The 12,959-nt window shown below is 34.4% G+C and overlaps 1 protein-coding gene across 1 annotated transcript in view; it reads left to right on the top strand.

The window, feature by feature from the left end:
- The window catches only part of LIPI (lipase I), a 74,788-nt gene that overhangs the window by 30,673 nt on the left and 31,156 nt on the right, over positions 1–12,959 (top strand). Inside the window, exons 5-8 of the mRNA XM_070045424.1 lie at positions 2,410–2,499; positions 3,460–3,627; positions 5,317–5,421; positions 11,394–11,505. Of these exons, the coding sequence (XP_069901525.1) occupies positions 2,410–2,499; positions 3,460–3,627; positions 5,317–5,421; positions 11,394–11,505 (475 nt within the window). The remainder of the gene's footprint in view (positions 1–2,409; positions 2,500–3,459; positions 3,628–5,316; positions 5,422–11,393; positions 11,506–12,959) is intronic.

Consider the following 12,959-nt stretch of genomic DNA (forward strand, 5'->3'; position numbering starts at 1 on the left):
GGTATAAAACCAACAGATATTCCTTCACATATGCATTGATGTGTGTGTTCAAGAATGTTCATAGTATTAACACATATTAACCCCAAATTTGAAACAACATATGTCCACCAACAGAATGGATAAATAAGTTGTAGTATGTTCATTCAATAAAATACTATATAGCAATGAATGATTACAAATGAATGACTACATTTACACCTGACAATGTGGTTTAATATCACAAATATACTGATAATTGAAAGAAGCCAGATACAAATATGAATACAAATACAAATATATTTCCAAAATGAGCTAATCTAAAATATATTGTTTTAGAGGCATCCGTGGAAGGTAAAGAATAGCAATAGCAAAAAAGAAAAAAAAAATTAAAAGTAAACATGGTTCTTAGTTTTATAGAAAAGTAAGAAGCTAGTTACTGGGTTAAGGTCACACTGGGAGTTTCTAGGTTCTATTTCCTGACATGGGTGTGGTAGCTAAGTGGCTATTTGCTTTATATTCATTAATTAATCTTTAGTTTTATGTTCTTTTCTGCATGTAGGTTTTATATTTTACAATAAAAAGAAAATTAGAAAGCCATATCTGCTCTCCCCACCCTTCTTGAAATCAAAAGAATGAATGGCCTAAGCAGACCAAGCTGCCCTGCCCCTTCCATCTGATAAAAGGGAAATGACATGCCTGAATCAAGGGCTGCTTGTAATAATAAATATCTTTTGCTTCTTCCTGATTCCTGAGCAGTCTTCTTGGTTTGATTTTACTTCAGAAGCAGATTGGAGAAAATGATGGCTCTAAACCTGAAACACCCTAGTCTTGGAACTCTATGTTGAGTTCAGATAGGAGGAAATTGTAAAGATCTCCAAAATTATTGGACTTTTTTGGGGTTATATTTAGAAGACTGTCCTTCCTTACTAAAATTCCACAAGCTAAGTGGATAATGGAATGTAGAGGAATTGGTTAGCATACCCTCACCACTGTCACAATCAAATCATACATATGCTTCCCTGGATTCCAGGGAGTTCTAAGGAAGTCATGTAAGGTGTCCTTTGTCTTTCCTTATATGCTGTATCCCCTCCCCTGTAATGTACCTGCCCAGTGTCCTCATGCCCTGCTAACACCTCACTAGCTGTTATCGTGTTCCGATACATACTAGAACTAAATCAACTAACTGCAACTTAATCCGTACCGTCAGACCCAAGTATTTATCTTCATTGTACTGAATCTATTGCTGATCTCTCTCAAGAGTTCATTATGTTGTAGGAAATTTCTTGTACCCCAACCCAAAGCATTGCAATCTTACTTGGCAGCAAGATTTTATATCTAACCGCAGTCCTGAATATTCTGAGCTTGCTAACCTCTTTCCTTCCTATGGCTCCCCTGGGTTATAGACCCCATAGTGGTAATGCACCCAGAACTTGCATCTTCCCTGGTGCCCCAAGGCTCTACAGATACAGTTGGCCGTCCGTATCTGCGGATGTGGAACTCTTGGGCACAGAGGGACGACTGTGCTGCGCCATTTTATATATGGGACTTGAGCATCCTCAGATTTTGGTGTCCGTGTGGGAGGGCGGGAGACTGGCGGGGGGAGTCTTGGAACCAATATCCCATGGATATCAATGGACAAGTGTATACAGAAACTCTTAAATCATAGCTACATGTTTCGTGTCACTCTGGCACAACTTGTTCTAGCAGAAGCAGCGTTCGATTTTTCCAGTTAGTGAGTCTAGCACCAAATCCTACACATTATTATCCAGAATGAGAGCGAATGATCACACTCACCTAAAAGATCCTAAATGACTTGGCTTCATTTCCTCCAATGCTCTTTCTCACGCAATACACCAGCTAACCTGGATTCTTTGAATACTCCATGTGCACACAGATACCTTCTTGACTCACTGCGTTGCTCACATCCTTCACATCTCTGCTCAATTCTCACCTCCTCAGTGGGAAATTCCCCAACCAAACTACTTAAAAGTGCAACCTAACACACTCACTAGGCATTCACTGTTCCTTATTCTACTTAATTTTTCTCTACAGCACTTATTATTATCTGACATACTGTATTTTTACTTGTTTATTATGTCTTTCTCCCATTAGGATGTAATTTCCACTATGATAAGGATTTTTGCTCTATTTTCCTTTTTCACTTATATATTCATAGCGCAAAGAACTGTGATGGACCCATAATAAACTGATCACATGTAAATGTGTTAAATTAATGAAACATAATTTGCATGAGGAATTAATTGAGGAATTAATACCAGAAAAACTCAGCTTTTAAAAAATAGCATTTATCTTATTTTCAATTCAAATTTTGAGTCACTTTCAAAGGATTTTATAGGAGATTTTGTTTTACATAAGTGTTGCTGACCTGATTATATTTACTTTGTGATTCTTGGGTGCTTTTCTTCTCAGGTTTAGGCATTAAAGAACCCTTGGGACATATAGATTTCTATCCAAATGGAGGGAAAAAGCAACCTGGCTGTCCTAAATCAATTTTTTCAGGTATACCAATAGTATTTTAGAATAAATTGTGCGTGAGTCAAAATAATGAAAGAAAATCAGTTTACTTTTTTCCCTTATTAATCTGGGGGCAAGATTTTTTTTATCACCATTGCTCATGATTCAGGAGTTATTGGTGGAAAATGGTTTAATGTGATCCTTCTCGGTTCATAAATGTTACCAGTAGACATCCCATTTGGTTATGGGTGAAACCTATTACATTATAGTCTCAACAGTTTTAGTTTATCATTTTAAACATTAGGAGAAGTTATAAGTCAATGAAGAAGCATGTATAGCAAAGTTATATAACACAAGTTTGGCTTCAGGATTTAATTTTTACCATTACCATAGTATTGTACAAACACAGATTTATGAACTTCTGCACTTGGTTATTCTGTACATAAATAGCTGAGCAACATCTCCAGGTGTGGAATTTGGCTCACTTCAGAGCTATGGCAAAAAAATGTTCTGAGGTCTACAGTGGCAACCAGTCACGTACCACATCATTAAAGGCCACTGCAACTAGAGAAGTTTGGTTAAAGGGATAGGGATGTGAGAAGTTAGGAAAGGAAAGGGACATGATAAAGTTTTAATGTCGCCTTGTTTCACATTCATCTCTGACACTGAATAGAAATGTTAAGCGTGAGAGTTTAGAAGGGAGATATGTGTACACTAGTTATTAAATATGGTAGCACTGTGTGTAGAGTTTGTTGAATAATTGAAATTAAACATTTTTGCTGTGTTATTACTTTAGAAAAATTTCTAATAAATCTCATGTAAAAGGCATATTACATTTAAGTTTTAAATGGTAACATTTGTTTAGGTGCCTGAGATAAAACTGCATTGTAGTCAGCACTTTGATATTCATACAGTGCACAGCATTAGGTAGAACTTAATATTTTTTTTTCAAACTTACTTGAACTTGGCTTAATACATCTAACTGCTTGACTTTGAACACTTAAGGACTTGAATTTATTAAATGCGACCATCAGAGAGCAGTTTACTTATTCATGGCAGCTTTGGAGACAAGCTGCAATTTTATTTCATTTCCTTGTCATTCGTACAAAGATTACAAGACTGGTTCATGTGTGGATTGTGCCGACTTTAAGGAAAAATCGTGTCCTAAACTAGGTAAGAGAGATTATCATACTTACTATACTTCTTTGTGGAAAATGAACAATGTAATTTTGTTAGTAATTTCTGCTGGAAGGTTTCATACTTACTTGTGAATATGCTATTAACATTTTATGGAAAAATTTTCCGTGGAACAGAGAAAATAGTTATTTCCTACTAAATATTTTTCAGATTCTTAGTGAGAGGAACTTGGTCAACCTCCTTTCTGTGTTCCATGTTGTGGGCGCATTTGGTCGTCTCATGATGATACTTGTTCTTGATTCACAAAAGGATCTCACTCTTTAGCATCCATCTATATTTCCACTAAAGAAAGAAACTTGTGCATTCTTAGTGGTACTGAGGGTTTTGTTTGTTTGTTAGTTTGTATTTTTAAGGGAATTCTTAACAAGTGAAGAGGTGTGAACCATGGTTAGCTTTTCATTTGCTATTAGCAAGTAGATATGAATCACGCATGGTTCACACCATCTAAATCAATAAACTTAAGAGCAGTTAAGTGTTGCAACTTTTGATAACTAAAGCCTGCCAGTGGGAAATTATAGAGAAAAAAAGAATCCATATAAAAAATAGAATGTTAGAGCTGGAAAGAATCTCAGAGGCTGTTTGTTCAGGGTTTGCCAAAGACAATACCAGACCCCAAGCGTGTCATGGGCATGTAGACATCTGATCAGTATCATGATAGGCTCTACCAGAAATGTTTCCAAAGCCAAGTAACCTCAATGAAATGGGTAGCAATTACAAAGGCTGAATTAAACAGCCTCCTGCGGTTTTCTTTCACAGGAGGTTTATACTAATATACTAGAGAATTGCTAGAAGAGGCAGGCAATATGCAGGCTTTGCATGACTTATTTCCTCATAGACCCCTTCTGTCCACAAAATATCTTGTGGGATTAGTTTTCTTCAGTCCTCATGTTGGGGATTGCTTTTCTGGTCCCGTTGCTTTTCCATATAAATGAGGAAATTGTGACCCCGTGTGAACATATGGATTGCTGAAGGGCACAAGTGAAAACGGGAGTTAAATCTCTGAATTTTCAATTCAGTATTCTTTCTACTGCATTCAAATTTCGAATTCGGAGGTAGCAGTGTGGAAACAGACACATACATGAAGTAGGAAGCATATTAAATATGTGTGTGTGTATATGTTATATATTCTGTATGTACAAATATTGTTTGTATCTGAAATATATATTATACATACAATATATAGTGTACATAGATGCTATCTATAATATATACATTGTATATATAATGTATACATATGCGTACTGTATCTGTATGAATGTGTATATAGGATAATTGAAGGCTGTGCTCATGGAGCTAAATTCTGTGTTCAAGTTTTATCTAATCAATTTATTCTGCTGAATTAACTGAAAAGAGTTTCAAGTAAAATTCTGCATTTGTAATAGTAAAAACTTATACAAATGGACTTTAACTATATGGCATGTGCAAAGCTCTGATAAGGTTTCCAGGGAGTAGATTTATTTGTGAATCTTGAATTTAAGAGTTGTTACTGTAGTTGAAATAAATAGAATGTGAAATTATTTGAAAAATGATTTTTTAATTATAAAAATTCATAAATTATAATAATTATCATAATACATTGATCCTTTAGTTCTTTTAGTGATTTGATATTTTTGTATGCTATTTGATAAAAGTCCAATTACTAATATTCTATTTCTCAAATCTCAGGTTATCAAACTGAGCTATGGAAAGATGTTTTAAAAGAGAGAATAGAGAACAGAACTCTCAGGACCACTGTATTTTTGGATACTGTTGGCACAAATCCATTCTGTAGTAAGTTAACATTTTTAACAAATGAACAATTGATTAGTTTTATATAGTAATTCATATTTTTATTCAAAATTCAAATCTCAAAATGTACTTTCAAGGAACTTTAAATTTTGTTAGAGCCAGTTATACAAATTCAAATAAGGACTTAATTTTTGAATAAAATGAGCATATGCTTTGGGTAATATTCTTCCAAAAAAATCAAGGTCTTTTTTTTTTTACCCCCAATTTCCATGATTCTTCTTCCCACGTTTAGAGTTATGTCAGCTTACAGAGTTTAAGACATCTGTCTACATTATTACCACCCTTTCAGAAACTGAAACTAAATTATATAAATACAAAAATATGCAAGTAAATAATAATCTTCCCAATATATTTAGACAAGAGGAAAAAATTTGAAGAACAGAAGAGAATCTCAGAAATGTAATAACTAATTAGATTTATGAGGAGCTATTTAAAAAAGTAAAATTATTCTGTTTGGAGAGCAAGATCTTAAAGTGCTTTATAAATAAAAGCAAATCCTATGATATGAAGAATCTTATGAAATAAGTTTCCAGTCACTGCCATTGATCTTGGTTACTGGGGAATAAATATTTAAAATAGACTCTTATTATTTAAAAATATTTTAGGTCAGTTATTGCAGATGTTTTGCAGTCAAAGTTATTATCAATTTTTAAGATACTCTTTAAACATTTGTGATGTGCCCTGTCATTCAGAATTGGGCTCATCCATTTTTTAATTTAAAATTTTTATTGAATTAAAATTTAGATTCACATGCAGATATAAGAAATAATGCAGAGGGATCCTGTGTACAATTTATTCAGTTTTCTTCAGTGGTAAAATTTTGTAGCACTATAGAATAAATGTAATATCATTACCACATGATACTGATATTGCTAGAATCCATCCATTTTATTTATATTTCCTCACTGGTGTGTGTGTGTGTGTGTGTGTGTGTGTGTGTTTAGCTCTGTACAACTTAATCATCATATAGGGCTCTGTATCTATCACCACAGTGAAGATATTGGACAGTTCCATCACTACCAGACCCTTTGGGTGGCACTTTTATAGCCATATATACCAGCTTCTTGTCCTGCTGTTTCTAATCCCTGACATCCATTAATACACGCCTAAAATTTTGTCATTTTGAAAATGTTATATAAAGGGAATCGTTCACTATGTGACCTTTTAATTGGCCTTTTTAAAGTCAGCATGATTCTCTGGAGGTTCATCCAGCATGTATCAATAATTCATTCCGTTTTATTGCTGAGTAGTATTCCACAGTACGTACGTACTGAAGTTTGTTTAATCACTCATCTCTTGTAGGACATTAGGCATGTGTTTAGATTTGGCTATTATGATTAAAGTTGCTGTGGATATTTGTATAAAAGTTTTTGTGTGAATTTAGGTTATCATTTCTCTGTTAGAAAGGCCCAGGAATACAAATGCTGGGTCAGAAGTTAATTGTACATTTAACCTTATAAGAAATTGAGAAAGTGTTTTTCAGTGTGGCTGACCATTTTACATTACCTGCAGCAAAGTATGAGTGATATAATGAGTGTCTTCTTACTAGCATTTGGTGTTGTCATTATTTAAAAAAATTATCCCTCCTGATAGGTATATAGTGATGCCTTGTTGAGGTATTAATCTTTGTTGCCTTAATGGCTTATGAGATTGTGTATCTTCTCTGTATATCCTCTTTGGTGAAGTGTGTCTTTTGCTCATTTTCCAATTGGAGTTTTTTTAACTATTGAGTTTTGAGGATTCTTTATATATTTTTGATAGTAGTCCTTGTTTCCTTGTTGAAGATTTGGTTTGCAATTATTTTTTCCCAGTCTGAAACTTGACTGTCTTTTCATCTTCTTCACAAGGGCTTTCACAAGGGCAAAAGTGTTTACTTTTGATGAGGTCTAATTTATCATGTTTTCCTTTCATGGACTATGCTTTCGGTATCTAAGAATTCTTTGCTGAGCCCTAGGTCCTGAAGATTTTCACCCCCAATTTTTTTCTAACAGTTTTATAGTTCTGTTTGTACCTTTAAACACAGACAACCTTGTTTTAAATTTATATTGAAAAGTACATACCCCAGAATATCTGAAATAATCATTGCCAAGAAGAATAAAGAAGAAATAATCAATTTGACCTTTCTTCTGTATCACATCTCTTTTTCTGATTCTCTTCTTCTGTCTTCCTCTTCTACCTTTAAGGGTTTGTGATTACAATCTTTGGGACTGCATTGGGCCCACTTGGATAATTCAAGATAACCTCTTTATTTTAAGGGCAGCTGATTAGCAATCTTAATTCCATTTGAGATCTTAATTATCCTTTGCCATTTCAGGTAACATATTCACAGGTTCCAGAGATTAGGGCACGGACATATTTGGGGAGGTCTACCACAATTATAATATGCATATGTGATTTTTCACAGTTTACTGGTATCAACATTTACCACGTCAAGTGAAACGTGGGAACTTCACTTCCATTTAGGTTATTTTACATTCTCCACTTTTATATATCATTGTCTTGAGTATCGGATCATGTGATAATTTTTACTTCAAGTATCAAATATGATGTATAAATTCACAAGGATAAGGATAATTTATTGTACGTACCCATATTTCTTCTCTTCCCATTATTACCTTTTTGTTTCTGATATTCCAAGATTATTTATTTCATCAATTCCTCTGTGTTCCTTCTTACAATATTTAAGAATGGGTCTGTTAAAGAGAAATCCTTTAAGTTTTTCTTTGTCTGAGAATGTCTTTATTTCTCCTTTATTCTCAAAGGATAGTTTTTCTGGGTATAAGATTTAGAGTTGAGTTCCTTCTTTTAGCACTTGAAAAATGCCGTGTCTCTTCCTTTTGGCTTCTGTGTTTTCACATGAGAAATCCATTGTAACTCAATTTGGTGTTCTCCTGTAGTTAACACATCATTTCTCTTTGGCTGCTTTCAAGAGATTTTTCTTTGTTTCTAGTTTTCTGAAGCTTAATTATAATTCTTTTGTTATACTCCCACAGGTCCCTGAGATTCTGTCCATTTTTTTTTCTCAGTCTGTTTTCTCTCTGTTTTCAGGTGGAGTTTCAGGCAGATCGATCTGTTCTCCAGTTCACTGATTTCTATCCTCTTTCATTTCCACTCTGCTATTGAGGCTGTCCAGTGAGTTCTGTATCCATTATGGTATTTGTCATTTATGTAATGTCTACTTTTATTTTCTTTTATAGCTTCTATTTCTTGGCTGAGATTTTGCTATTCCTTCATTTTTTTTCAAGAGACTCTGACTTGGAAGGATTTTTAGGACAGTTCCTTTAAAATCCTTGTCAGATAATCCCAGCCTCTGATTCATTTCAGTGCTGGCATTAGTCGATTGTCTTTTCTCACCAGAGTTGTGATTTTCTTTGTTCTTGGTATAATGGGTAATTTTCAGTCACATCTTGTACATTTTCTCTATGTGACAATTTGAGTCCTGTTTAAATCTTCCATTTTAGCAGGAGTTATATTGTTTAGGTTTTGGCTTTATGTATTCTGAGACTGTGAGTTTTAGCTACATAAAGCTTCAGGATTATCATATTCTCCTGGTGATTTGCTTTACTTTGCTCTTTTTTTGTGCTTCATAAATAAAAATGCATTTTTTTTTTGCCTCACAGACTATTTTATCAGATTTTATCACAACAACAATTTGTCTCATAGAGCCTTTGAACCTTGTGTCTTCTTTTCTATCCTCAGTATTATATTCAGTAGTATTTTATTTCACTTATTTAACAATAAATAATTATTATGAATATTATCATTAATCAAATGCTCACTTATATTTACCAATTTCAGTTTTCTACATTTTATCTTGTCCTTTCCTCCCTTCCCAACTCCTTCCTTTGGGACTTAATTTCTATCTTGCTAAAATAGATCCTTAATGACTTTTCACTAAGTAATGTTTCTCAGTTTGTTTGTTTGTTTCCTTGAAAATGTCCTTATCTTTTTCTTACTCTGGAATGTAAATTTAGTCCGGAATAGAATTCTACATTGAGAGTTTTTTCATTGAGTACTTTGAAGATATTAATTCTCTCATTTTAAGATAATTTTCTTATCATTTATTAGCAGTCTAATTGTCCCCTGCAGATAATCTATATTTTTCTTCTGGTTAAACTTATGTATGTATATATGTATTTATTTATCCACCTATTAATTTATGCATGATTTGTTGTTATTTTCTAGTCTCAGTGGTCAGTTCAAGTCTCTATTAAAGAAAAAAATATTTGTGTTATTTCAAAATAAAGATTCATGTCACATTTTAACAGAAAACTCTCATCAGTCTGCTCTTCTTCAAAATTCTCCCTTCAGGAACAAGTTGGATTTTGTTTTTTCCAGAATTTAGTTACCATAATACTAGAGGATTTTTCATGTAAATTTTTGGAGGTCCTTAGCCAATGGGGACTTGTAAATTTAAATTCTGTGTTACCTGGAGTTTTATTTAGTCTTAAGGAATTTATTTTTCCACTTAAGACCCATACACAACCAGTAGGAAGAATTTTTCAAGTTTCTCTTTCAATGACAAAGCAGAGAGCTAAGGTCCCTGACTGTGCAATGTTTTTCATTGTAGCTCCATCACTTAGTGTTGTCTCCTGCTGTACCATGGAAATTGACACTTCATCCTTTGTCTCCATGCTACACCCAGTTCTCAAGTCCCATGCAGATACAGGGCTTCAGTTCTTCTTAAGCCTTGCCTTTAATTTCTCTTCATTGCTGTCTCCTGATATTTTCTCTTCCTTCATCTGAGCTTTGTCCTGTTTTCAATTTACACCCAGAATGTCTATACACTTGTAGCAGGAGGCAGGCTTATTATGTAACATCTCAATATATCATACTGCCAGGAATCATCTGAGCAAGTATGAGCACCCACTTTTTTGGGTGAGGGAACCAAAGTATTTTATCTAAAGCTGGGCAGTCACTTCAAAGTAAGAAGTGTTCCTTTATGTCTTTTGTGTTAGCAATTGATGAGGGTCAATTATAAATCCATTACCTTATTTGAGGTAGTACTAAGCATCTGGCATAGGCAAGAAGTTACTCTGGGCTGTTGAGTAGCAACATTTAATGGCTAGCATGCACAATTTTAGTACATATGTATTTCACAAGAAAAGTTCATCTATCCCATGTTCTGTTTATATACATTGTCTTCCAAGAGTTTTGCACAATACTGGGAAAATTCACGGAGAGTAAGAAATTTCTGTGTACACCAGACAATATCGGGTATAGGGATGAGTTCAGCATCTTTGCCTCTGAAAGATATATCAATTTTTTTGTACGGGAATTTTGAAAAAGAACTACTGTGAGCTCACTCTGTATAGGACTGTCTAATTTTACGGTCATTCCAAAACAACCAGTGAAATCGGGAATTATATTTGTCAAGCAAATTTAGCTAGGACTATTAATCAGATGATTAAGGAACCTTATCATATTTACCTTAGATGTGCTATTGATAGAGAAAAATTGTTTAATTGACCTAAATTCTGATATTTTTCGATTTGCAGACAAGTTAGTATTTACTAATTATTTGACCAACTTTTCACCATACCCATGACTGTCTGGCAAGCTTTTATTCCTCATTTTCAAGACCAGTTAAAAATTAACAAGAGGGAATTTCCCTGGTAGTCCAGTGGCTAAGACTACGTGCTCCCAATGCAGGGGGCCTGGTTTGATCCCTGGTCAAGGAACTAAGAGTTCGCAACTAAGAGTTCGCATACCACAACTAAAGATCCTGCAGGCCACATGCCACAACCAAGACCCGGCACAGCCGAATAAATAAATGTTAAAAAAAGATTAACAATAGGTAAAATATATTACATATGTACCAAATGAGTGCCTCACAATATTATTTGCAGATATTATATATGCCTAGATTACATAAATATATATTTACATGCATATCTCCACCAAACCAAAGTTAAAAAATAACATGAATTGCATTCCATATTTTTGTTTTGTAGCCTATTATTTTGTTCTCAGTATAATTGTTCTGGATAAAACAATGAAGGATGGCTGTATTACATTTAAATTATTAAACCAACTTGGAATGGTTGAAGAGCCAAGGCTCTTTGAGTAAGTAGAATTTAGTATCTTTTTGTTTTGTAAAATATGTTTTCTTGAGCTTTTGGAGGATAATCTAAATAGTATAAATTTTCTATGCAGTGAGTCTTAAACTGTTAAATATTAAATGGATCTCTGGTGTCATATTCTAATTCATTCATTCTATGGAGGGAGATGCCGAATATGAAAGAAACTAAATAACTTGTTCATGTGATACATCTAGCTACTACAAGAGTTAGAAGAAGAGAAGAAACTTTCCACCTAATTTTGAACACTGATAGAATGCGTTGTAATAACTAATAATATCACCCCATAATATTTTATTACTTTAAATTGCTTAGAATTGTGTATATATGTATATACCCATGCACACATATACGTATGATTCATCACTTATTCTTATCAGACACATGGTGATCAGACACATGGTGATCCAAACTGAAATAGCAATGTTACCATGCTCAAGGAGGTCATGGAATCCTGGAGGAGACTAATGCATAATTACAGCTCTGAGTAATAAGTTTTATAGTAGCAGAACACTTATGTGCTATGGGAGTACAGAGGAAGAAGCAAGGAAGCATTTGAAAGGGTGGTATTGCAGTCAGGGAATGGGAGATGGTGCTTTCAAAGGCATGGATAGGTAAGTACGTGAGTTCATTAATAGCACAGATTGCAGTCCTAGAGCAGTTGTTTCAAACTTGTTCAGAAGGCAAACTGTGAGTCTTGCTTTCCTTTACAAGAATCATGTTCTATGCAGAACACCATGAAATACTGATGCATTTTTATTCAAACACTTGATTATTGCCTTTTTCATGAACAATGTAAAATATAAAACCCATATGCATGGTAAATCTATCCATCTAAGCCTGGCCAATGGCTTCTTGTTTTTCTATTAATAATTCTTTGCTCATAAATTTATACATGCTTTAGGATTTTAACCCTATTAGATGCCAGGGAAGTCAGAGACTTTTTTTTTTTTTTTCTGGTACGCGGGCCTCTCACCACCGCGGCCTCTCCCGTTGCAGAGCACAGGCTCCGGACGCACAGACTCAGCAGCCATGGCTCACGGGCCCAGCCACTCCGCGGCATGTGGGATCCTCCCGACTGGGGCACGAACCTGTGTCCCCTGCATAGGCAGGCGGACTCCCAACCACTGTGCCACCAGGGAAGCCCAATCAGAGACTTTTAAATGATCTTTTATTTCCCTTTTAAAAATTAGAAAAGGAATTTTTTTTTGCTGTAGAAAATGTGTTATACAGTAGAAAGTGAGAATAATCTATAATTACATTGTCCAGGGATATTCACATTTACTATTTGGTTTATAAACATTCCTCTTTTTCTTCCTCCCCCTCCTCTTCCATCTCCTTCTCTTCCACTTTCATCTCTTCCTTTTCCTCCTCTTTCTTCTTCTTCTACATGCCCCTGAACATGCATACATTATTTTTTTACTTAGCAAAATTAGGATC

Source organism: Globicephala melas, chromosome 4 (assembly GCF_963455315.2).
Source record: "Globicephala melas chromosome 4, mGloMel1.2, whole genome shotgun sequence".
Classification (NCBI taxonomy): domain Eukaryota; kingdom Metazoa; phylum Chordata; class Mammalia; order Artiodactyla; family Delphinidae; genus Globicephala; species Globicephala melas.